At 38.9% G+C, this 27940-nt stretch overlaps 1 protein-coding gene across 3 annotated transcripts in view; it reads left to right on the forward strand.

The window, feature by feature from the left end:
- Positions 1 to 27940, forward strand: part of LOC126253491 (dynein heavy chain, cytoplasmic) — a 237472-nt gene that overhangs the window by 129974 nt on the left and 79558 nt on the right. For all 3 annotated transcript variants that reach the window (XM_049954865.1, XM_049954866.1, XM_049954867.1), the window contains 10 exons: positions 1458 to 1617; positions 7306 to 7493; positions 7689 to 7964; positions 16047 to 16240; positions 17042 to 17303; positions 17541 to 17732; positions 17816 to 17996; positions 20282 to 20526; positions 22945 to 23153; positions 24872 to 25031. In XM_049954865.1, the coding sequence (XP_049810822.1) occupies positions 1458 to 1617; positions 7306 to 7493; positions 7689 to 7964; positions 16047 to 16240; positions 17042 to 17303; positions 17541 to 17732; positions 17816 to 17996; positions 20282 to 20526; positions 22945 to 23153; positions 24872 to 25031 (2067 nt within the window). The remainder of the gene's footprint in view (positions 1 to 1457; positions 1618 to 7305; positions 7494 to 7688; positions 7965 to 16046; positions 16241 to 17041; positions 17304 to 17540; positions 17733 to 17815; positions 17997 to 20281; positions 20527 to 22944; positions 23154 to 24871; positions 25032 to 27940) is intronic.

A 27940-nucleotide genomic window follows, 5' to 3' on the forward strand; every position in this document is an offset into this window, starting at 1 on the left:
AGTGTGAACTGCGTGCAGTTCAGTTGTTCATTTCCTTTGTAGTGTGTGTGTGTGTGTGTGTGTATGTGTGTGTGTGTCAAAGTACGATGTTTCAGAGCAGTGGTACATTGAAAATGTATCACTAACATATCAACCTTATCATTAATGTCATTAATAAAGCATGAAAACTATAAAGCTTAAAGAGATATTATGATGAGAAACAATCCTTGAATTAAGCTGTAGCATAATGAATAACATTGTGGTTTACTGAGTTAAAGGTGGTAAGTTCACATTCTACTATATGCTAAAATTTTATTCGTACTTAGTGTCGTTAACACTTTATGGGACTTCGTTATAAATGTAATAAAAGTATGTTCTGGAATATTTGAACTTACTTATCATTTCCGTCTGATTAGAGAGCAAAGGATGAAATAAATATTTGACTGTTCATTTATGAATATGTGGTGATTTCAGACTGTGTGGTTAGGCAGGAAACTACGAGAACAGTTTTAATGGCTGAGAATGAAACGAGTAGCAATAAAATCCATATTCTTCCTTCTCAGAATTATTTGGCTTTTTATTTTCGAATATGTGACAATTTCAGTGTGTGTCGTTAGGCAGGTCATTGTTTGCAAGTGAAACGATGAGCAGTAACAGTCATATTCTTTCTTGTCACAAGTATTTCACACATTGTGCACCCACTGTCACATTTCCGTGAAGAGTTCTCACTACAGCTGAGGTTCTCGTGTTACTTACACATCCATAAACATATCAGCTCAGCACTAAAGCAATCAATAAATAGATAGCCTCATTTCCGGTTGCCTTCAGAGTGACACTACATCATGATTACGTTAGTTCCTGCAAAAAGTAGTGTGAAATGTACTCAATCCCTCAGCACAATAAACAAGGAAAAGGTTACAAGCAATACACTAGAGGTCACTGCACTCAAGTCACTAGAGTACGTTAGATTCCTCACCATACTTCACAGCTTTTGGTTTCGTTCACCATGTTCATCAATTTTTCCTTTTTTCTGGGTGTTTTGATGTATAATTTGTGGGTGTAGCATGTCAGAAAATAGCTAGCTTACCTTGTACCCTTATACCAGTTTATTTTTTAATGAATTTTTACTTGATGTTACACATCCGTGATTTTTTAAGAACTGATGAAATTAATTATCACAAATTACTGTATTAACATTTTATTGTATATTTAATTTCCTTCACTTATACAAATTTTGTACAGTGTATTGGATAGGATTACAATTTTTAATCATATATGCCAATTACACATGGTTTTGCTCGTATTTTGGGGGTTTTAACATTTTCCTTGGTTCTGCATTTTCCTCAGTTTTTGCCCTTTTTAAGTCTGGATCGCATGAAAATGTAAAATAGGGGTTTTACTGTGTCTCAATCACATGACTTTTCATCACCTCAGTGTACTTTGCACAAGCGTGTATTAAAGTGTTTCCTTTGTTGTAGGTGAGCATTACTGGAGAATGGTGCCCATGGTCAAACAAGGTTCCTCAGATTGAGGTGGAGACACACAAAGTTGCAGCTCCTGATGTAGTTGTGCCAACTCTGGACACTGTGAGGCATGAATCCCTTCTTTACACTTGGCTGGCTGAACATAAACCTCTTGGTAAGCATAAAATGACTTTTTGTTATATTGCCTCGAACTCTGGTGTCATCACTATGGTGTAGTGCAGTGGTTCCCAAGCTTGGGGTAGTTGCCACCTAAGGGGTAAAATGTTGTTTCCTGATCGGCAAGAACAAGTAATGAAAGTAAATCACTTTTTAAAGATCAGTGCTACTGTCACTGTTTTGTAATATTGATTCCACAAGTTACCAATAATAATTAGTTTTTCTTCAAATACAGTAGAGTCTTAATGTTTGGATTCTGGGAATTAAAATAAAACCTTTGGTTCAAAGTGGTGTTTTAGGTTTGTCATTATCGGTGAAGCACAGTGTTGTTTGGTTTTCTTTTTTGACTGCTTTGCTTGTACACCTAAAAATGAGTGCTGCCACAAAGAAATGCAAATTTGAGCCTTTGAATGTAAAGTTGGAAGCAATAAAATGACTTGACAAAGAAGAAACAATAAAATTGCTCTTGAATATGGTTTCAGTGAAGTTACTGTTGGTGACTGGCCAAGGAACAGACTTAAAATAGAACAGTTTTCTTCACTGGTCAAAGAACAGACTTAAGTTGGAACAGTTTTCTGCAAAGAAATGATTTGAAGAATCTCTGAACTTAGAAACTAAAAAGAAGTCAGAGTTTTTTAAAAAAGACAAAAAAGCAAATGAGGCATTGTTCGTATGGTTTATTCTTACAAACATTGTATTATTTCTTTTCCCTCATAAATTTTGATAGTCCAATTTTCGAAAGTTTGAGGTAGTCCCAGTCTCGCTCACCTTGAATTATTGTAAGTGTACTGTGCTAACATTAATGCATGACACTGTGGTGGAGGTTACAGCTTGTGAAACTAATGTATGAACAGCATCTCCCACACACAGACAACACACTAAACATGTACTTTGTTCCGTGTACCTATGAGAAGGTGTAGCACATATGCTTAAATATCTCGTGAAAATGCCTTCTCCGTGTTGTAAGTATAAGGGCCAGTCAAGTGAAAATTAGACAGATGGCAAAAAGTAAGTAAATTATTTATCATTTCAAACAACATCCTTCTGTGAGATAAGGCGGTCAATGCCATCATGGAAAAATGTTTGTGGTTGCCTACAGAACCACGATTGTACCCAGGTGTTTACCTTTTCATTTGAAGCAAATCAGTGGCCACCAAATGCGCCCCCCCCCCCCCCCCACTGCCCCGGCTTCAAAAATGTGGAAATTACGTGGAGAGAGAGATCGGAACTGTATGGAGGATGTGTAAGGGCTTCCCAGGGAAACTTCAGCAGCATAGTCGAAACAACCTAGGCGACATGCGGGCGGGCATTATCCTGCAATAGAATTACACTGCCCGTCAACATTCCTGGACATTTGGACTTGATGGGAAGCTTCAGTTTTTGCTAAGTGCCCCCACATCGTTGTGCGTTAATTGTGATGCCTTTGTCCAGAAAGTCAGTGAGCAGCGGGCGGCACTTGCCGTCAAAGAAAAGGGTCGTCATGACTTTCCTGGAGCCGGCATACCCATTGTTTCGACTACATTGCTTTATTTTTTCTCGGAAGCTCTTACATATTCTCCTACAACCCTGGTCTCTCCCCACACAATTTCCAGGTTTTCGCTGGCGATTGATTTACTTCGAAAGAAGTGCACGCCTGGCTACAATCATGTTTCCAAAAGAAAATTGCAAACATTTTTTCATGAGGGCATTGACCGTCTTATCTCACAGTGGGGTATATGTATTAACAGAGGCACAAGTGTATTACGGTGACTACTTTCGAAATATTATTATCATCATCATCATCATTATTATTATTGCTGCCAGTTTGTGCCATTTCAGAAGTAAGGAGTCTAGTAGTCAAGTGATTACAAAAAGTACGCCTTATTGCAGCATACGTTTTAATTTGGTTGACTTTAAATGGGGGTGCAGGATCTAGGTGAAGCAAGTATCGTTATGGGGAAGATTGGTCCATATGAAGCATGTTTCATAACAAGTGACTACTCCCAATGTGGATTGTCTACTTTCTTTTCTGAGAGGGAGTTGTAGATAGCTCTTACAATGCATTGAGAATCGCTTCATCATTACATAAAACAAGTTTGTTAGAAATAAGGTGTACTAATTATGTCATTCATTTCTTGTTTAACAAAATTCGTACAGAAACTAAATATTCTTCATCTTTCGTCATTTTAAAAATGAATTTATTCAAATAAAATACTTTTTCATTCTAAAGTTAAGTGATAATATTGGTAATTTGGGGGGGGGGGGGGCACGAGGGGGGGAGGGGGGGGGAGGTACTAGGTAATATGTGATCGCACATGGGGGAATTCTCGAAAACGTTGGGAGCTACTGGTGTAGTGGTTAACGTTGCTGCTTGGTGTGCTGTGGGTCATCATGTCAAATACAATCACCAGCAGTTATTTGTTATTTTCTTCTAGTCATTTCAAGAAGGTCCTGGAAATTTTTCATGTTTGTAATGTTTGTATACCTGGAACATTGATGTTTAGCTGCACCCTACATACAGGGGATGATCAGTTTGGTTTTGGCAGTACATTGTTGTCAGTAAGTAGGTGGGAACACACTAGGTATTCTCAAGAAATCTACAACATTGTGCCAATTTGGCGGTGTAAAAGGTATCAGCTACCCAGACAAGAACCTGAATACAAGCTGTACATTGTTCCCACAGTTTATATATGAGACGAACCCATGGATTCCAAGCCAGCAGCAAGTCAGCTGCACATTAAGCATCCATTAGTGTTTTCCAGAGATGTTGGCCAAAGAGTCAACAAAATGCATGAAAGAATTCAACTGAGTCACCAAATACAACAGGACAACACAGCCCACCAATAGTTCAAAAACAGCGGAGAGAAGTTTAATAGCTGGGACAAATTCCAGTACGAATCAAAGAAAACATTTGGTGACAGTAAACAGGAAGTCTCTTTATCAGAACTTTAATTGAAGAACAGGGTCCAAAGTCATGGCAAAATGACACAACCATACACACAGAATGTTTTGGGCCTTTGCAACACTGTGAATGCAGATACAACAGAAGTCTACAAAACCACAAATTTGGTGAAAGGAGTCACAGGCTTCTCTGGCCAAGTAAGACAATGTTAGAAGCATTAATCAAGTGGTGCCAATGCACTGAGAAAGTACAACCAAAGAGAGTTGGATGAAAGAAGTATGATCGACTCCCAAATGTGGTCCCTATGCCTGTTACAGAAGACCGCCACAATACTCTCTCATACACAAAAGTTGAGAGAGATGAGATACAGCATTTATGTCAATGGGAACTGTAGGACTGAGTAAGCAAGAGATAGCAACCAAAAATATCAACCCGATAAACACTAGATGTCCAACCAGTTGGGCACTAGTTATCTTGCGGGGCATTTTTTATTTATTTGATGTCAAATGTCTTTCGGCAGCAGCTAAAGAAGACTGTTCCAAGATATAAAAGTGATTATGCTGAAGGTCAGCAAATGGAAAATACGTCCAGCTGACTGGAACATGTATCGCACAAATAACTGTCAGTGATCTAACACAGCCCTTCGAATTTGTAAATTTAACAGAAGGCATCACAAGCAGTCAGAGACTGTGGAAGATGAGAGCTCCAGATTGACAAAGCTAATACAATAAATACAGATCAACATAGATTGCTCTGGATGGCTGTTTGCCGTTGAAGGTGGTGGTGTCCCACCATCAGTGACACAAGTTATAGTCATCAGTTGAGATACTCAGTTAAACTAAGAAGCTTTTGTTGACTGCAAAGAGTCACTCAGGGTCACAAAATAAATCTTGATGCTAGGTACAATCATACGCATTGTAGATGATCAAGGAGAACTTTAGATCACGAAGTGTAAAGAGCAGCCACAACTCAACCCTTAAAGGTATATGCATAGGTACAACAGTACCAGTCCAGGAATGGCAGCTTGGCGTAATCGACAGAGAATCACGCTCCACGACCACTACAGTCAATGCAGGAGCAAGCTACTATTGAACTGCCAGTAAGATATGGCCTGATTGAGGAACAAGGATGGTGAGTGATAACCATTTGGCATCAATTTTCAGCTTCTTTTAAATATGGAGTGACGAAGAGACAGACCAAGTGACCCATGATAAAACACAATGTTAACATCAGGTATCATCCTCTAATTAACCAGCAGTCATGTAGAGATGCTGGCTGAATGACGGATAATTTGGGAGGAAGGGGACAAGATGCTGCAAGATGACTTCATGGAACCTTCAGAGTGTCCTTGGTCCTCCCTGGTGGTTTTTGTGGTAGACAACAGGACATAGCACATCTGCGCTGACTACCAATGACTGAATGAAATTGTGGAGAAAGATGTTAGCCACTGGTGCAAATTGCTAATACCCTAGACTGCTTGAAGGGAGCAAAATAGTTTGAAGATGTGGATGTAGAGGTGCACATTGCTGATACCCTAGAGTGCTTGAAGGGAGCAAAGTAGTTTGCAGATTTGGACGTAGACAGGCTACTGGCAAATCTAGGTTGACTGGCCAAAAAGCTGCCTTCATAACTCCTGACGACGTCAGAGTTCAAAATAATACCACTTGGTTTGTGCAACACTCCAGTCACCTTTGAACATACGATGTGCAACCTGCTTAAACATCTTGAGTGGACAATGAGTCTTTAATGTGTTGAAGTGTACTCAGGCTACGGGTCTCCTCCTGAATCCGAGAAAGTGCCTCTTCATTGTCCAAGAAATAAAAATCTTTGGGTACTTCATGAATGATCAAGGATTGTCCTGATCCAGAGAAAATAAGATCCATCAGATTTTGTGTCTCTTTGGCACATTTGTGACATGAGAAGTTTTCTCTGAATGTGCTCTTCCTACTGGTGCTCCACAAAAGGACTTCTGTACCAAGGCATACCCCTTGCAAGAACTGCAGGGAGGTGCCAAATTTTCCTGGAACAAAGGGCAAGAAAAATATGTAAATCTGTGCTTGTCGTTAAGGAGGGATCTGTTTCTTGCATTGTATGGTGAGAATGCTGAGATAGAACTTAACACCGATGCTAACGGTTGTGGGTTAGGAGCAGTTCTAGTAAAATTTCAGGAAGGTGCCAAAAAGGAGCTTATGCTTCCATAGTACTCTCAAAAGTTTGAGGACGACTACCATACAACTGAAAAAGAATACCTTACAGTTGTTTGAGCCATCTAAAAGTTCCAGACTTATTTATGGCAAACCATTCACAGTTGTTGTGGGTCACCATTCTCCATGCTGGTTGACTAATTCAAAGGATCTGTTGGGTCGACTGACAAGATGGACACTGCCTCCCCACCACCACCTCCCCCTCCCCAATTTGTTAAAAACCCCTTTCTCCAGACTCCTCTCCCCCTCATCTTCAAGAAACAACTGGACTCGAATTATGGGGTCTATCCAGATACAGGTATTCTGTGGCATCATTAAATTAAGGCAGATGCTGGAATACAACACAGAAAACAGTAATGTTGAAATTAGTAATGTCACTTTTCTTTTGTAGCCATATTCGTAGGTTAGCCGTATTCGTAGTTTGAGTGGAGTAGAACTTCTGGTCACACTTACTAAAGTCACAGTGTGTTCTTCTAATCATCACTTGGCTTGGTTCCTTAGTGTTATGATAATGTATTTTCTGCTCTCTATTTTTTTTTTTTAATCCAGAACGCACGTATTGCAATGTATAGATCCTGATGATACCTTACATCTGTTTCAGTTCTGTGTGGGCCTCCTGGCTCAGGGAAGACAATGACCTTGTTTTCTGCCTTGCGTGCTCTTCCTGATATGGAGGTAGTCGGGCTCAACTTCTCATCAGCTACAACACCAGAATTGCTCCTGAAGACATTTGACCACTATTGTGAATACCGAAAAACACCTAATGGCGTTGTTCTGGCACCAGTACAGGTAATGACTTTTAATGATTAAAGTATTTGTAGTTCTTCCGTGTTGAAATTCAAAAAGGCTCTTTCTTATGGTAGCACCATGCTTGTTAGTCTATTAATAAAATATGCTAAGTGACAAGAAAGGGATCATTATGAAATGTGGTACTGTTTTGTAATCTTACTGATTTTTTTTCTTTTTTTTTTAATTTTATTTTAGCTGGGGAAATGGTTGGTGCTGTTTTGTGATGAGATCAATTTGCCTGACATGGATCAGTATGGCACACAACGAGTAATTTCATTCCTGCGGCAGTTAGTAGAACATTGTGGCTTCTACCGTGCTTCAGACCAGGCATGGGTGTCTCTGGAACGGATTCAGTTTGTTGGGGCCTGCAATCCCCCAACTGATCCGGGCCGAAAACCACTTTCTCATCGTTTCCTTAGGCATGTGCCAGTGATATATGTAGACTACCCAGGAGAGATGTCACTCAAGCAGGTTAGTGCAATGTGCTTCCTGTGACTTATCTATTACAAAAAGCGTATAACTGATTTTAATTAGTTGAAATGATAAAATTTTTATAGTTCAAAGCTCTCAAAGGTGTATAGTTAACCCATTCACTGCTATAGATGTGCTCTCTACATTCCCTGCTAAGCATGGCTTTGTCGTTGCTGTACTGGTTGTATAGAGCTGTTACCTGTGTTGAGAGACATGGTTCCGGCCCCTTTGACATACTATGATCTGTTTTAAGGAAACTGTTCAGAAGAAAGAGAATAGTATGCACACCTTACAGTCCGATATCTTTGCTCGATAAAGAAGTGGATTTATTTCAGTTATTTGTCATAGCTACTGTGCTGCAGCAAATTAAATAAAGCATTGCAGAATTTTCAGAGGTAAAAACACATTGTGTGAATTTTGTGACTGGTTCATTTTAGCTCATAAATTGCTCCAAAGAGATGTAGATAAAATATAGAAATTTTATTTAAAATTGAAAGCAGAGTGATATATCATTTAGTTCTTGAGGTATTGGTTTCTACATCCGACGTATGCAGCAGCAGTGATAGGGTCAGTGGAATGGGATGAATAAACGCATCAGTAGCGCTTGAGCAAAACCTAGAAGCTGTGTTGAAACACGTCCTCAGCAGCTGGGGAGCAGCAGAGCATGAGAAGTTAACTTGTCCGTAGCAGTCATACTGTTCTTTTACAAAAGAACTATATTTAGATACTGTGGGAATGTACGTAATTCCTTGGTTATTGGTAAAGCAAATGGAAGGCTTTAATTTATTTTCGGAATACTGGAAAGCTACAGTTTGTCTTTCAGAGACATTGCCTCCAAAATAACTGTGTCATATACTGCGAACATTACTAAAATGGGAAGTGATACATATTGGAGTTTTCTAATAGGAGGCATAGTCTGTAGAAAGGGATTGTGATATGAATGGTTAGAGGCCAGTTTGACAGCCAGAGAAGTGAAACAGAAGTGCTGAACTTTTTGAACTGTCAGGCAATCTGAGAGAACATGAAAACCTTGGTTATAAATTTGTTAAAATTACATAGACAAAGGCTGGCCATTCTTATCTTTCGGGAGGCACAATTCCCAGTACTGCTGGTTATTTTAAAGTAAAAAGCAGCACTTCAAATCATTTTGGAAATTTAACAGTTTTCTGAAATGAGTATTCTGTTTTATACGAAACCGTAATTAGTTGTTTATTCCACCACTGGATCGTTACAGGTTACAGTTGCACAGGCCAGCTTAGCCCAACAGTAAAATGTAAGCCAATTTACACTATTCGTTTATATCCTGTCACCAGTTACTGTGTTCACTGCATATAGTAAAGACACCCCTTTTCAATATATGTTAAGACAATGGTGATGCTGTTCTATCACAGTTCCTATTCCATCTCTGAATGGAACAGGAATAAATCTTAAAGTATGGAAAAATAAATTCATAGTGATTCATAGTGATTCAGAGTATATGTGCAAATGTAGATGTAAGAGTGAAATGAGCTGTATGTACATAGAAATTGTCCAGTCAGGTTTTCTTGGCATGATTGATTAATGGTGTGCTTTTGGGAGTTCACCCAAGTTGACTGATTCCATTCTTTTGCTTAATATTTTGACAACTGACCAAGTAGTCTCCTGTAGGTGCTGCAAGCTATGTTGCTATGTGTACTTGCCACCTGGATTCCAACCAGATTGTGAAATACTGCTGATGTTATTCGTGATGTCTGCTACATTCTTTTGATGCTCATTTGTTGTGCTTTCTGTGAAATACACATCATCTCATATTTTCCACCTCAGATGGATGATACAGCTGGTGAGATCTTAATAGACTGAGTGCTAGATTCCAAGCTTTAGTCTGTCTGTTTTTCTGCCATCTATATTTTGATAGTCTTTAAGTGTAGTATACCTTCTTTGAAACAATTGTGACCTCTGGTGAAAGAAATTTGTCTCAAAGCAGAAGATATTTACTCAGTTTTGTGCAGTACGCAGATTTTTATTAGTTCACCTGCAGATACAAGATAATCTATTTGAAACAAAATATGTCTCGGTGCTTTTTATCTGTACAAAATGTTTATTAATAATCCCTTAATCCAGGTGTTGGCAATGGGTAGTAATATTTAGTGACAAAAACATAATCATCATATTTTTAGAGTAACATAGCAGTGTGATGTAGCTTTGCACACCCACAAAATCTCTCTATTTTTTTCATCTCATTTTTCAATTAAATGCCAAAGACCATTCAGTTTATTATTGTGCTTGTCACTCAAACATGGCTGTTTGAATAGTCCTGCACATTGTTTTCCCAAACCAAGTGCATTAAAACATTTAGATCCAGTAGCCTTGAGCATAAAATGTTTTTCTTTATCTTTAAATAGTTTTTTCTCTTGAAACCATTTCGTCTTTTAAGGACATACTCTTGAAAAATTAGAAGTCTTGTCAGTTAAACACATTTGTTTTCTTTATAATCTTTGGATATTCCAGTTTTTGTCATCTGAACTGGAGTCTCTAGATATGTTTTGAAAGAGTCTTACACTTAATTCTGAACTCAGTCCATGGTTGCTGTAAACTCATGATGCCCTAATTTAGCAGTTACGTGATCTTTCTTACGAATAAGAGGTCAACTCATAAGCAAAGTGAGAACATTGAAGAATGGTGTGTTGGGAAATGAGCGTGTTTCTCAAAATGTAACTGACATGTATCATGCACGCACACACATTCACTGGAGCAAGCACACTTCATGCATACATGTTACCAACAGCAGCACCAGTATTCCAACATGGAGTTTCCATTGTTTGATTTTGTAACTATCCTGCGTCCGCTTCCGGTAGCTGAATGGTCAGTGTGACGGATTGTCAATCCTCTGGACCTGGGTTCGATTCCTGGCTGGGTTGGGGAATTTTCTCCACCCAGGGACTGGGTGTTGTGCTGTCATCATCACCATCATCATCATCATCGTCGTATCATCCTCATCGTCGTATCATCCTTATCGACTGCAGGTCACCGAAGTGATGTCCAATTGAAAGACCGGCACCAGGCGAAAGGCCTGCCCAAAGGGGGGGGTCCTAGCCATACGATTGAATAAATAAATAAATAAATAAATAAATAAACTAGCCTGTGTTTTATGCACACATCGAAAAATCTTGAAAACCTAATTTTTTTCTTTTTCTTTGTCATAAATGTTGATGGTTTGAACTTTGAAGGAAAAAGTAAACTATTTTTATTCTTGCAACCTTTGTATCGTGCATTACACTCAGCTCTAAAGGTTTAACCACAAAGGATACTCCACTTTAAAAACTGTTACAGCAAGCTCCCAATTATCAGTGTGTGTATTATCTGGTTTGTAGATTATTCCTGCATAGTTCGGCAGTGTTTGGAAAAATAAGTAGCCTGAAGTATTGTGTCCTTGGAATGACTATTTTTGTTTACAATATTAATGATATGGTTATAATAGAGGGAAACATTCCACGTAGGAAAAATATATCTAAAAACAAAGATGATGTGACTTATCAAATGAAAGTGCTGGCAGGTCGACAGACACACAAAAAAACACAAACATACACACAAAATTCAAGCTTTCGCAACAAACTGTTGCCTCATCAGGAAAGAGGGAAGGAGAGGGAAAGACGAAAGGATGTGGGTTTTAAGGGAGAGGGTAAGGAGTCATTCCAATTCCGGGAGCGGAAAGACTTACCTTAGGGGGAAAAAAGGTTGGTACAGATTTATTGATGACATCTTCATGATCTGGACTCACAGTGAAGAAGAACTCCAGAATTTCCTCTCCAACCTCAACTCCTTTGGTTCCATCAGATTCACCTGGTCCTACTCCAAATCCCATGCCACTTTCCTTGATGTTGACCTCCACCTGTCCAATGGTCAGCTTCACACGTCCGTCTACATCAAACCCACCAACAAGCAACAGTACCTCCATTACGACAGCTGCCACCCATTCCACATCAAACGGTCCCTTCCCTACAGCCTAGGTCTTCGTGGCAAACGAATCTGCTCCAGTCCGGAATCCCTGAAGCACTACACCAACAACCTGACAACAGCTTTCGCATCCCGCAACTACCCTCCCGACCTGGTACAGAAGCAAATAACCAGAGCCACTTCCTCATCCTCTCAAACCCAGAACCTCCCACAGAAGAACCACAAAAGTGTCCCACTTGTGACAGGATACTTTCCGGGACTGGATCAGATTCTGAATGTGGCTCTCCAGCAGGGATACGACTTCCTCAAATCCTGCCCTGAAATGAGATCCATCCTTCATGAAATCCTCCCCACTCCACCAAGAGTGTCTTTCCGCCGTCCACCTAACCTTCGTAACCTCTTAGTTCATCCCTATGAAATCCCCAAACCACCTTCCCTACCCTCTGGTTCCTACCCTTGTAACCGCCCCCAGTGTAAAACCTGTCCCATGCACCCTCCCACCACCACCTACTCCAGTCCTGTAACCCGGAAGGTGTACACGATCAAAGGCAGAGCCACGTGTGAAAGCACCCACGTGATCTACCAACTGACCTGCCTACACTGTGATGCATTCTATGTGGGAATGACCAGCAACAAACTGTCCATTCGCATGAATGGACACAGGCAGACAGTGTTTGTTGGTAATGAGGATCACCCTGTGGCTAAACATGCCTTGGTGCACGGCCAGCACATCTTGGCACAGTGTTACACCGTCCGGGTTATCTGGATACTTCCCACTAACACCAACCTATCCGAACTCCGGAGATGGGAACTTGCTCTTCAATATATCCTCTCTTCCCGTTATCCACCAGGCCTCAATCTCCGCTAATTTCAAGTTGCCGCCACTCATACCTCACCTGTCATTCAACAACATCTTTGCCTCTGCACTTCTGCCTCGACTGACATCTCTGCCCAAACTCTTTGTCTTTAAATATGTCTGCTTGTGTCTGTATATGTGTGGATGGATATGTGTGTGTGTGTGCGTGTGTGTGTATACCCGTCCTTTTTTCCCCCTAAGGTAAGTCTTTCCGCTCCCGTGATTGGAATGACTCCTTACCCTCTCCCTTAAAACCCACATCCTTTCGTCTTTCCCTCTCCTTCCCTCTTTCCTGATAAGGCAACAGTTTGTTGCGAAAGCTTGAATTTTGTGTGTATGTTTGTGTTTGTTTGTTTGTCTGTCGACCTGCCAGCACTTTCATTTGGTAAGTCACATCATCTTTGTTTTTAGATATGTTTACAATATTATGTATATGAATCTTGTTTTACTGCCTGGAGAGGAGGGATCCCAATCCCAGTGTCTGACATCCCTGAAATATTTTCCCAATTTTTCTCATTTCATCTTGAATATCTTATGTATGGGGACTCTTCTCTTCTGTGACCGATTTTCTGTTCATACATTTGCCTAGCCCATTCCCAAGGAGCCAAGGGTCAACAATTGCCAACTTACCTAAAGCAGACAGTAAAAGGAAATTATGTAGGTTTTATTCTTGGACAACTGCCTTCAGAATTCTTCCTCTGTGTTGATAAAAAATGAAGGTTTATTGATACACATTGCCTGGAGGACTCCATTGTTGACCAGAATTTTCTAGCCACATATAGATTGCAATAATACCATGGCTTTTAAAACTGATCATACACAGTGAGTGTTAATGTATGTCTCATTTCTTATTGCTGAAGTTAAGGATAGTTTATGTTTACTGTTAAGATGACAGTTACATGCAAACTTGCTGTTCTGACACTAGAAAAGAAATTAGATGTTGATGATGGGTTAGAGGACCTGCAGAGTTCCTCGGGTTTATGGCATAGGCATACGAAAGATGAGAGAAGAAACAAAACATTTTTAAAAAGCTGTTAAATTGTGGTGAAGAGTTCTCGGGCTTCCAGCCGGGTGTTGGTGTCTTCAAACTGCGTTGTTTCGACGAGTGACGTACTCATCATCTTCTGGTGAAGTGCTGAGACTTTGCGGATGCTAGTCCCTTTATACCTGCGGTGTGCCCCCCCCACCACCTGGCAGCGGGAGGCTGGGTCCAGGGGAGCCGGCGGTTGAGGTGAGGGGGAAGTGGGTGCGCCGTTCGTGTCTCCGTGTCTGATGTACTCCTCGCACCTTTTTGAGATGCAGCGCTGCGTTTGTCCAATGTACTGTACACCGCATTCGCAGGAAATGCGATATGTGCCAGGTGTGTTGAGTTTGAGTGGGTCTTTAGCTGAACCCAGCAGCTCTTTAATCTCCAGCAGTGATCAGAAGATGGTATTTATGTTTGATTTTCTCAGTAGCCTCCCCATTTTGGCTGACAGGCCACCCAAATATGGCAGAAAGGCGAGTCTATCTTCCTCCTCCTCCTCCTCCTCCTCCTCCTCCTCCTCCTCTTATTCTTCTTCCTGAAATTTGTCAGCCTGTCTCCTCTTGAAGGGCCTACCAACTGTGTTTCACTGTACCAGTTTTTCTAAAATACCTCTCTTAGGTGGTGTAATTCTCCTGAGAGGCTTTCTTTGTCATAAATGATGCGCACCCTAAGTACCAAGCTGGTCAGTACTGACCGGCGTTGCACCGGATGGTGGCAGCTGGTTGCATGGAGGCACAGGTGTGTGTGTGTGTGTGTGTGTGTGTGTGTGTGTGTGTGTGTGTGTGTGTGTGCGCGCGCGTCTTCTTTCTGTACACTGAATGGCCCAGCGTGCCATCTGCCTTCTTCCTAATTAGTATGTCTATGAAAGGAATACAGCCATTCTCCTATACTTCCATTGTGAAGGTGATACTCATGTATGCAGCCAAAGCTTCTGGAACATTTACATCTCTGATGAAACTGGACTGTATTAGAGGGGAATGCCCAAACTAACTGTAGCCTCTCAGACTGAAATGCAGGCTCCCAGACATAAGCCTGGTAAAGAAAGGCTATCTGTTCTTTCCCAAGCAAGTTCAAAGTGTGAACACAAATTGAAACCATTATTTAGTGGCAAATCACAAAACTGCATACACGTAAAGAAATAATGAGCTTACCACATTAACACATCCATCAGAAAGGAGTTGGAATGGACAGTACTATCTTCAGAGACCGGTTCCAGTCTATGTTCTTTCTGTGCATACATTTTCAGAGGGGAAAGGGTTACTTGAAACAGCTGTTCTTTCACTGGACAACCCACCTTGACATCCTACAGATCATGTTGTCATTGTGCTCAATGCATTCCATGGGATTTTTAAGGCTTGAGAAAATGTGAAGATAACATTAGTCTCACTTCTGAAAATGGCTGTGAAGGTTATAGTAATGAGGCTAAATGACACAAATTCCATTCAGTAGAGGAAGAGAGCACAGATAAGACAACACAGGAACCTGTTATCATGCTTATTGATGGACTGGATGTGTTGGTTTATTGGAATATGCTATACAACATTCATTTGAGTCTGCTGATGTTTTGACTCTCTGGGAAACGAGAACTGTAGTGAAGAAAAAGTTGAATGAAAAACAGAAACAGAAAAGGATGATCATTATGCAAAAATGAGCTTTCAGATGTGACATGTAGCATTTTCTGTAAATAAAGTCAATAGCAGTTTCTGTGTTTTTTTTGGAATATGTGTGTTTTACTGTTTTCTTTGAAATCTCTGGTCCACATTAACCCAGATAATCGGGAGTTTGCTATATATGCTTGGTAGCAACATGAGACATTGAGTGCTGGCTCAAGATACTGTTGATTGTTATTTAAAATTTCAGGAATTGCAACCATTTTCTACCAGGTTCCCCTTTGTTAAAAAGCTGTATTTGCATTGTGGAGGTAGTTTTTTGCGTACATGCCTGTTGTTAAGAATGTCTGTTATTGAGAAACAATATTGCCGTTAAACTGCTTGTATCCCTGGTGAGGAAATTGTTCATAATTTAGTGGTATCTGCTATTTGGAGGAATCTGTTAGAAGTTTTATTGTGGCTGAAAAATTAATATTGTTTCCTATTCTCATTCAGAATTGCAGGTTGCACAGTGTGTTTCTTGCACATGAAAACTGATCCCGTATACCTGACTTATTATTATTATTATTATTATTATTATTACTATTATGGCCTAATGATTTCATTAAATACCATGTAAAACAGCTGTGAACAAAATCATTTACTTTCTTTGCTAGATTTATGGCACATTCAGCAGAGCAATGCTGAGACTCGTACCATCTCTACGTGGATATGCTGAGCCACTTACAAATGCAATGGTTGAATTTTATTTAGCTTCACAAGAGCGTTTCACACAGGACATGCAGCCACATTATGTATATTCTCCTCGAGAAATGACAAGATGGGTACGAGGTATATGTGAAGCGATTAGGTAAGCTGCAACATCAATTCCTTTCATACTGTAAAATGAAGTACATAATTACCTCTCGCTATTCTGAGTGTTATTTTCCAAATTAAACAGTACCTAACAAACAAGAAAAACAGTGCACAAATGTGTTTTGCTAATTGTGTATTTTGTGCAGCCTGTCCTTGTCTTTTAAAATCTTGTTGGCAGTCTGTTGTTTTAACAAAACTGTGCCTAGGTTCTAACTGATCCTAAATAAGAACCTTTTCTGAACTGACAGTTCATATTGAATGAAACAACATGTTGGCTGTTGCCAGTTGTAAACCTAATGTGATATCGTATATGGTGTAACACAATTGAGAAAAGATCCTTTGACCACTGGAAACAGAGCCACATATTACTCTAAAGTTGCAACACAGTATGCCGTATTAATCCAGATAAATCTACTTGACGGCAGAGATCTACATCTTCATAATGTGTTGTGGAAATATGCAGACAGTGATGGTTAACAGTAAACTCGTTGTTTAATTTGAGATCAATAACAGTCACATTAAAGCATAGTCGAAAGCTTTCACATGTAAAGACAATTTATACTCCACAGAAGAGTAAAAAAAATGAAAAAAATAATCTGGCCCTTTCTCTCTCCCTTGTAATTTCAGCTCAGTTCCTGCCTCTTGGGCCAAGGTATATTTGTGATTACTACTTCGAATTTAATGTGAAACAAGTGGATGGTGGTACTGAGGGTGGTTGTTTTTTTCCCATCTCCTCCCCCTCCATGCTGTTTCCAACTTTGTGATAATTATCTTCTTTTGTGTCGTGTGATTGTAGGCCACTGGAGTCACTCCCAGTGGAAGGGCTGGTGCGACTTTGGGCACATGAAGCACTTCGTCTGTTTCAAGATCGTCTGGTTGATGATGTGGAGCGTCGTTGGACAAATGACAATATTGATGTTGTAGCACTTAAACACTTCCCAGGAGTTGAACGTGAAGCAGCTTTGACTCGCCCAATACTTTACAGCAATTGGTTGTCTAAGGACTATGTGCCAGTTGATAGGGAAGAGCTGAGAGAATATGTGAAAGCCAGGCTAAAGGTTAGTTTAGATTTGGTATACTAGTGAATTTAAAAGTATTTATTACTTTACCTTATGCTGCAGTTTTTCGTTTTTGTCCACTTTAATTTGAATTGAAACTCATTTGTCTTAAGTAAGGCTGCTTTTCATCACACATTATACCTGTAACAATCACTTTCTTGTCTTATAAGTACAGTGAAATGTGTGAACCTTTTGATGGTTTCTTCGGTTTTTAATGGTTTTGTTATTTTAAATCAGGTTTTCTATGAAGAAGAGTTGGATGTTCCCCTTGTCTTGTTTGATGAAGTTCTTGATCATGTATTGAGGATAGATAGAATTTTCAGACAGCCTCAAGGACATCTGCTTTTAATTGGTGTATCTGGTGCTGGCAAAACCACATTGTCAAGATTTGTTGCTTGGATGAATGGCCTTTCAATCTTCCAAATAAAGGTACATGTATTACAGTTAAATATTCCAGAGATTAAAAAAGACTGTATCATTTTCAGACATATTGTTCGGTTTCTATGTAACAGGTACATAACAAATACACTGGTGAAGATTTTGATGAAGACTTGAGAGCTGTATTGCGACGTGCTGGATGCAAAGATGAAAAAATAGCCTTCATACTGGATGAATCAAATGTTCTGGACTCTGGATTTTTGGAAAGAATGAATACATTATTAGCTAATGGAGAAGTGCCTGGTCTGTTTGAAGGTAATAAAACTGTTTATGAATTAAATGTCAGTATCACTGTGATTTGTGAACATGTGGATTTAAAAATATATCTCAGTAATTTATGGTCATGATTGACAAAAAGATACTGCTTCATTTTTGCTCTACTGTTACTTCAGGTTGTCTTTGATTAAGAAATATTCTTGGATCAGAGTTACTGTCTGTTTATCCTCAATTTATAAGCACTTACTTTCATAGTTTCAATATTATCTGTTTTCTTATATTACTGCCAGTAATTTCAAAATCATCAAAGCTGTGCCCAAATTAAGCAATTTATTCTTCAAATTTGAAACTTTGGGTCTGTTTTTTAGGAATGCTTGCTGTATCACTTTATTTTAATTTAATTAGTTCTATTAAGCAGCAGTTACCAATGGAGGATTTCAGATGTTTTGTTCAATGAATTGAATTTTATTTGATCCTTTAGGATTACATGGTGTACAGTGAACGTACATGTAATATAGGACATGCCAAAATACAAAAACCTTCATTATCACATACTTCCCAACTATTATAACACCATTGATTATAATTAACAATATTTGCACATTTAATGTGAACAGTACTCATCATCACAGTAAAACTCATCAACAGTAAAATTCCTTTTCCACCAGATAGTCTTTTAGGTTCTTTGAAAACTTAATGTCATGTGTGTTGTCACATAGCATTTTAGGCAGACTTAGGAGTTTGATACCTGAGTACTGGGGTCCTTTTTCAAGCATTGTCAGTCGTTGGGGTATGCTTCGTTTGTCATTCTTCCTATGTGCATTATGGGTGTGTGCACTAGCATTTGTAGTCCACCCGGCACTATCTTTCGTGACATGTAGCATAGCATTATATATGTACAAGGAGGAAAAAGTTAAGATGCATACTCTTTTGAAGCAGTTTATACATGTTTCAGAAGTCTTTTTCCTAATATGGTTCTGACTGCTTTTTTATGTGAACACACTTTTTATTTCTAGGATTTTTGATTTTCCCCACCCTGCCACTCCATACTGCAGGTATGGTTCGAAGAGTCCATAGTATACTTTGCACAGAAGCTGTTTATCTGCATGCTGTCCTAGCTGCCTCATTATAAATATGATGGAGCTGAGTTTTTTACAGACAGAATTAATATGTTGTTTCCATTTCAGCTTGTTATCCATGGTAATACTTAGGGATCTAGTGAATTCTACTTTTTCTAATCTTGTTTCATATACCTCCAAACCCATATGCACAGCCTTCTCTTTATTTCTGAACACTTTTGTTTAGGTTTATAACAAGGATTTTATATAGTTATCATTGAGTTCGTTAGCTATTTCTCAGCCATCTGTAACCACAGTGGTGTTGATTTTAATTGACCATATACTGATTTCTTTGTTTGATCCAGTTTTTTCCTGTCTTTCACCATTAATTGCATACCAAGCTGCCTTTGTCTTGTTTCTTGAGTTAGGTATGGTAGCACTAATTGCTCTTGATTTTTATTTCGATACATATTTTGTAGAATTTTATAACTTTCAGCTTCACCCCTCCATCTCAGATCTTGCACTTCCTTCGCAGTTCTGTTATTTCACTGGTAATCCACTTTGTCTGGCCTTGCATCTTCTCTTGTCTCTTTACTCTGGGGAATGCTACATTAAAGTGGTGTTTAACTGTTTTAATAAATGAATCATATTTTTCATTTACATTCTGCACCTTTAGGGCTTCATTCCAGGTTTCCCTGCTCAATATTGCTCTAAAAATGTTAATATTTTGTTCACTGATGTTCTTGTTCTTGGTTTCTTTGGTTGGTTGTTTTGGCTCAGATATTATGTCCTTACTTTTGCAGAAGCAGATCAGCTGTCCATGATGATCATATATCTCTGTTAGGACTACATGTGATTTGTAGTTAGACCTACTAATGTTGGTAATGATGTTGTCAATAGCTGTCTGACTTTGAGAAGTCACTCTTGTTGGTGCAGATATTGTTGCCTCCACATTGAACAGTATTAACCATTCTTCAAAATCTGTCTTGGTTTTGATTCTTTTCCCATGTCAATATTGAAGTCACCACATATAATAATGATGTTTTTCTTTGTATTCATTCTTGGTAAGTTGGCCATTTTTTTCCAGAAAAATGCTAATCTTCCCACTTGGTGATCTGTATACACAAAACAATCTAACGTCATCAGTCACTACACCAGTAATTTCAGAGTCTTTTTCTCTAGCTATAGGTAATCTCACACCTAAACTGTTTGCAGTCTTTAGGGGCCCTGCTGTGTATGGAATCTCCACCCTATCTTTGTTCACAGGGGATGAATATTCAACATTGATGACCCAGTGTAAAGAAGGGGCCCAACGAGAAGGTCTGATGTTGGATTCTAATGAGGAATTATACAAATGGTTTACTGGTCAGGTGATGAAGAATTTGCATGTTGTATTTACAATGAATCCTTCTTCTGAAGGGCTCAAAGACAGAGCTGCAACATCACCTGCACTCTTCAACAGATGTGTTCTGAACTGGTTTGGAGACTGGTCAGATGGTGCTCTCTTCCAGGTATTTTCTGTTATTAATGTATTGAGGTTTGACATGTATGCACAAGTGTAATTTTTAAGAGCACATGTTCAAATTTTTTTAACTTAATAATTTTTATTTTCCAAGTTGTTATATTATGCAGAGTAATCCTGTTCACTGGTCCAAAAAAAAACTACCAAAGTGGCATGCCAAAGATAAGAAGTTGAGGTACAAGCAGATGACATAGTGAGGTGGGGTGGTGGGTAACAAGTTAATGAGTGTAGATTTGTGGTCGGTGTGTTAATGGCAGAAGCGCATTGCAGAGCATATTGTTAGATATTTTTAATTCTAGGTTGGAAGATTGATGTGTTGGAGAGGCAGAAAAATGGGAGAAGGGGAGATTATTTTTACATCTACTCCATTGATGAATTTCTCAGTAGAACCAACTGATACAATAGCACTTGTGCACAATTTCAGTGCAGTAATGTGTTCATTGTAAACTTGTGTGTTTTTGTGTGTGTGTGTGTGTGTGTGTGTGTAAGTACAATCTAACTTCTGCATCAGTTCAGTGCAGTAATGTGTTCATTGTAAATAAGTAGGTAGTAGTTGTATTAAAAGTTTATTACCTAATAAATAAATAAATAAATAAATAAATAAAAAGCTTTATTTTAAATTCAATACATTAGTATTTGTAAAATGATTCTTTCATACAGTGTTCATTAAAAAATGATGACCTTGCCACTTAGGACCTGTGGAATGGTACATTAGCTCATTTTTTTGAGTTGTAAATATTTGTCGTGTATTGTTGTTTTTTCCGACATGTTCTACATCCTGGAGGATCTCTTCACTACGGATCAATTGGAATGAAAGTAAATCTAATCTAATAATCTAATCTGTATCAAATGCCAAGTTCTGAAGGATGTGAAAGATTTCTCAGGTGTCGCTGCATAATGCCCTCTGCATTACCTGTCAGTGAAAATCACTCCAGTGCAAATGGAGTGTGGAAATGTCAGAATTGAGGCTGACAAATAGAGTGACTGGTCAGAACTTGCCCATGTATAGAGTTTCACGGCTAAAAAGAACTTTATTGTGACAAGAGCTGCTGCAGATCATTGAGTACCATTTCATTCTTGCCCACAAAGATGCCCAATTACAGTGGTCAATGAGGCAGGAACAGTGAACTCTGAGTACTGGATACATGTTTATTACTAATATATGTAAAACATTTCTGCCTAAACATGAATGGGAAATGGCTTCTAGACATTAGAAATCCTCCTGAGAGACCTGTGTGTATGAATGATGTTGCAAGCAAGAGAAAGCTCTGATTTGAAAGTGAAACTGTGTAAGATTCTGGTAATGTTTCAGATATTTAGAAATTGGCCGTTTTTGTAAAAGTGACAAAGCATAGAATCGGAACCAATACTCTTAGCTTTTGGACAACCAGATTGGGAGAGCCAGTTGTCAAATACTTTGGGGTGTCATGGAGAATCAGCACTTTCTACAAGTGCAGCATTTGTTAAGTTCCATTATCTTACTTCAGTGAATATGTAATGATAGAATAAAGTAATTTAATTTGATTTTACATTAGAGTTCCCCATTAGAATTTAAGGATGCCCTTTATCTGAAACTGTTGCCAGATGATGTTAATATGATGTAATGAAGTAAAACTTACCTGAATGTGCTTGATAGTCACTCATCCTGACAACTTCTACCAAGAGTAGCCAGTACACAGATGTCAATGTGTTTGTCTTCAACTATTTATATTAACCGTCATTTACTAGTTGCTTCCTATCTACTTACAGGTGTAAGACTTTTTTGTCAACCATGTTCTGCCACAGTGGGCAATCCTTCTTCTTCTTCTTCTTCTTCTTCTTCTAGCTGGTTGGGACATCATGTTGCATCCCATTCTCACAGACGTAACAAGCTTTGGACATGGCAAAACATTAATGGCTGATTAAAAAGTGATTCTGTATATTTTATTAATAAATTGAAATATTTTTTCACATGGTTTTTGAAAACCACCTAAAGATGATGTCCGTGAATAATGTGTGAAACACAATATACCAGTGTTTTCATCAAGTCCTGGCAGTGTTGTAGTTCTTACACATACCAGGTTTTAACTAAAAACCCCTTGACAAGGACAATCAGTAGCAACCACATATTTAATTATATATTCAAAGTCACTAGATGTGATTTCCAGTGAGAAAAATCATTTGCAATTGCTTACAAAAATGGTAAATTTTTGGCCAATGTGTTAGTTGCTGCTGGAGTGTTTTGAAATGTACTTTAATTTCTAAACCTGTATCCATGTAATATGATGACAAATTTTTGTGAGGCTTTTGTGTTTTTTGTGTGCTGTTAACACTGTCACTTATTTTGACATGTCAGTTACGTAGTTATCATTTTATATAATTTAGTGATTGGTTGTTAAATTGTGTGTTTTGAAAAATTTCTTTGCAGGTTGGCAGGGAATTCACAAACCGTGTCGATTTAGAGCGTCCTTCATGGAAGGCACCAGACTTCTTCCCCACAGCATATGCAGGCCTTCCAGCTTCACCAACTCACCGTGATGCAGTTATCAATGCTTGTGTTTACGTTCATCAAACTCTGCATAAGGCAAATGCTCGTCTTGCTAAAAGAGGAGCTCGCACGATGGCCATTACTCCAAGGTAAACGAGCTGTTGAATTGTGTAAAAACAAATGAACCTTACTGGAGATCAAATGAACCTTAGTGGAGATCTTCATCAGAAGAATTACATAGAGATATTGGAAATTATGGTGTCACATTAAGGTTTTTATTTATAAATTATTTTGGTGGTACCAGAATGAATTTACACTGTCCACCCCCAGTAGCTGAGTGGTCAGCGCGACAGAATGTCAACCCTAAGGGGGCCCGGGTTTGATTCCCGGCTGGGTTGGAGATTTTCTCCGCTCAGGGACTGGGTGTTGTGTTGTCCTAATCATTATCATTTAATCCCCATCGATGCACAAGTTGCCGAAGTGGCGTCAAATTGAAAAACTTGCACCCAGCAAACGGTCTACCCGACGGAAGGCCCTAGTCACATGACATTTACATTTTACCCTGCAGCGAAGAGGTCACTGTTATGGAAATTCATGTCTTGTGCCAGATCGGGACTTGAACTTGGTGCCTCTGTCTTTCGTAAGTAAGTGCTTTATCGGCTAATGTATCCAGGACAACTGCTGACCTGTCCTCACACCTTTCTCAAGGTACACACACACACACACACACACACACACACACACACACACACACACTGACCACAGTGTATTTTATGTTATTTATATATCTAAAAACAAAGATGATGTGACTTACCAAATGAAAGTGCTGGCAGGTCGACAGACACACAAACAAACACAAACATACACACAAAATTCAAGCTTTCGCAACAAACTGTTGCCTCATCAGGAAAGAGGGAAGGAGAGGGAAAGACGAAAGGATGTGGGTTTTAAGGGAGAGGGTAAGGAGTCATTCCAATCCCGGGAGCGGAAAGACTTACTTTAGGGGGAAAAAAGGATGGGTATACACTCGCACACACACACATATTCATCCACACATATACAGACACAAGCAGACATATTTAAAGTGGTCTTTAAATATGTCTGCTTGTGTCTGTATATGTGTGGATGAATATGTGTGTGTGTGCGAGTGTATACCCATCCTTTTTTCCCCCTAAGGTAAGTCTTTCCGCTCCCGGGATTGGAATGACTCCTTACCCTCTCCCTTAAAACCCACATCCTTTCGTCTTTCCCTCTCCTTCCCTCTTTCCTGATGAGGCAACAGTTTGTTGCGAAAGCTTGAATTTTGTGTGTATGTTTGTGTTTGTTTGTGTGTCTGTCGACCTGCCAGCACTTTCATTTGGTAAGTCACATCATCTTTGTTTTTAGATATATATTTCCTACGTGGAATGTTTCCCTCTATTATAACCATATCATTATGTTATTTATAATATCACATAACCTGATTTTTCTAAAATCTTGTACTTCTGCACTTGCACTTCTTTAGGACAGCAATTCAGTGTGTATAAAGACATATTCTTAATTGTTTTCCTTAAATGGTGAATGGCTATTATATCTTAGGAATCAGAAATAGCTTTTTATATAAGTATAAATCTACATGTTTGTGATACTTTGCATTAATTTGTAAAAAAAATTTTAACATACTACTCGTATTAAGTAATGTTTGGTTTAGGAACTATAGAAGGAACAGTATTTTATGAGTTTGTTTTGAAATATGTATGATGTCAAAAATTGTGTTTTGCTTCCTTTTAGATTGTCCTCATTAAGGAGTTCATGGAATAAACAATGGATCCATTGTAACAAAATTTATGTAGGTGTATTGCATTGATTTATTTGTTAACCATTGCAGGCATTATCTGGACTTCATTCACCATTTTGTGAAGCTGTACAATGAAAAGAGATCGGATCTTGAAGAGCAGCAGCTGCATTTGAATGTTGGTTTAAGCAAGATTGCAGAAACAGTTGAACAAGTAGAAGAGATGCAAAAATCACTTGCTGTGAAATCTCAGGTATTGGAGCACTGAATGAAGTTTGTTCTCTGCCTCTGCCCCCCCCCCCCCTTCCCAATGTGCTTCCTTCTTGCAGAATGCATATGCTATAAATGTTGTATATATAAGAACCGTTGCTTAATGCTATGCTATTACATGGAAACAGACCGACCTATCCTTGTGCATGGGCAATTTGGACATAGGCCATGGAGGAGTATGGCTGTTTTGAAAACATTATCTCCACATTCAAAGTATGTTCCAATGCATTGTCAGTAAACTTCTCCAGTGCGTATAATTATGGCCATTGGAATACGTCACAAATTGTTTAGGTGTATCTCACTCTTTAGTACTTCAATAATGTATATTTTTTTTTTTTTTAGAATGAATGTAATATCTCTTTTTCCCAGTTCTAATTTCCAAAATAGTGTGCTTTTTGTACTAAGTGTTTTGCAGTTGTTAATGAATTTCTTTATTAAAATTTTTCTCATATCTTAAATCTGCTAATAGCAGTATTAAAGTTTAAATTCTGAAATAAATATGTAAAGATGTGACTTTTGTAAACTCCTGATTATGCCTAGTATGCTTACTTCATAAATATATATTTCTGAATGGTATTTTGCATTGCAGTCTGATAGGAGACATAAAATTGCACAAAATATCTGCTTGACTTTCAGAATTTATAAGTAATTAATCATGGTGAACTACACTGGTAGTGATCTTAAGAGAGAAATGAGAATAATGATATATATGTATGGGGGAGGGGGCACATGTGGGCTGTCCTTCCATCCCAAGGGAATTTAGTAAGACTGATGGTATTCTTGACATAGACTCATTGACGTTGGTTGGTTGTTGTTGATGATGATGCTGCTGCTGTTTCAGTGTGTGTAGTCTCTGGATTTATGTAAGGAAGTCTACCCAGATTCAGGTTTCCTTTGGCTCCTTAAGGGAAACTTTTAAGAAGAATGTTGGGGTATTCCCTTTCAGGATGATGCAGACAATTTACTTCCCAATCCTTGTCCTGTCTGAGCTAACTACTTTGCTTCCTTCTTCTGGGATAAATGCAAAATAATGCCCGTAACAAAGAGAGAGAAGCTAACACCTAATTAAAAGATTAGTGATAAATGTCTGCAACCTGTCAAATTGTTTGTATACCTAGAAATAATCCGATAGTGATATAAAGTGGAAGGGACACATGAAGTCACTGACAGGGGAGACAGGTGGAACCCAGAATTGTTGTGAGGATTTTAGGAAAGCGCAATGTGTCTTTTACTTAAACCACACAAGACATAACTGCAACTTATTGCAGAATACTGCTCCAGTGTGAGAGAGCCATATAAAGTAGGAATGAAAGCAGAGATTTAAAGAATTTGGAGACATGCTGCTAGGATTTAACCGGTTAATATAGCACAGAGGTATAACTGAGATGATGAGGGAACTTAAAATCAAAATCTTTGGAAGAAATGCACTGTCTTCATTTACCAAGAAATCATAAAGTTTCAGTTATCACTAAAAAAATAAAAATCAAGCTGGGACTGTGAAACTTGATATTATATTAGTACTTCTGTATATTCACATTCAGTGCTACACATTTTTGTGGGCGAAGAATGATTTTAGGGAGACCTTGGTTGTAGTGGTCTCAATTTTGGTTGCTCAGGAAGCTCATTATCTCATCATCATTCTGGAAATCCCTGCCACACAATAGTTTCTTCATCCAAGGAAAGAGGAAGAAGTCACTGGGTACGATGTCAGCAGATACAGCGTTGAGACAAAATTTGATAGCCCAGAGAAGCAGCTGTGGGATGAGGACCTGTGCAGAATGAGCTGGGGTATTGTGATGGGACTGCTTCCTGTAAACTTGTAAGGAGGTTACAGTTGTATGGTCCTGGGACTGTTGCCCCTGATGAATATAAATTGTTAGCTCCATATCATGGCTATTCTAAAGAAAAGAAAAGAAAAGAAAAGAAAAAACAAAACACTCCATGTCATGTTGCTTGACAATGGTTGGGCATTCACCTTTTTCACCAGTGGTGAATCCACGTTTCCATGGCTTGCTTTGTCCTTTTGCCATGGATTAATGATGACAGACTCAACACTCAAACATGGTGATTAGGCAGCTAAAGGAGGATAGGCACATTTGCAACATTTCTGCTGCTGCCTCTGTTCAGTAAGATTTCAGAGTGAATGTAAGTTGTTGCAGAAACCAGTGGATGGTAACCTTTGTGGAATTCAGAATTGTTGCTTCAGATATTAAAAATGATCCCCAACAGGTTTTGGTTCTCCAACAAGTGCCTCAATTATATTATGCTGACCTTTGAGCACTAGAGCCTCCACTTCTCTTGAGAGTCACAGTTTTCAGCAAACCACTTCATTGATCATTATTCAGACTTGTTTGACCACACTGGAAGCCTCTGAGCCACCTGGCCAATTTCTCATGTGATAGTGCTTTAATGTTGTACACTTCCACCAACTCGGCATGGACAGTTGCTGAGTCCTTCCCCTTCAAATGCAAGAAACTAATCATTGCCCAATTTCCCACAGTTAAACTGTAGATTGTACTATTTTGTTTTGGCTTCTCTGGCTGAGTTTAGCAGTACTGTGGTGGGGGGCTATCAGTGTGTATCAGGACTGCACACACGTACTTACAAACATAAAACTGTGTAACTTTCTTTAAATGATAATCAGAACTTAATGACTACTCTTCATACTAATCAAATATTTATGTCCTGGTAAGTGGAGCAGTAAACCAATAGTTCCTGAAATCATTTAAGGCACTGAGTGGATGATTCATTTGCAAACAAAATGGGCAGTTCGTCTCCCCATCAATATCCAGTTTGAGCGTAGGGGCTTGGTATCAACAGGGTATAAATATTAATCTTCTTTCCCTTGTCACCTGCCTCTACAAATGACACTTTCTTCCTCCTCCTTCCTCT

This window comes from Schistocerca nitens, chromosome 4, assembly GCF_023898315.1.
Source record: "Schistocerca nitens isolate TAMUIC-IGC-003100 chromosome 4, iqSchNite1.1, whole genome shotgun sequence".
NCBI lineage: Eukaryota > Metazoa > Arthropoda > Insecta > Orthoptera > Acrididae > Schistocerca > Schistocerca nitens.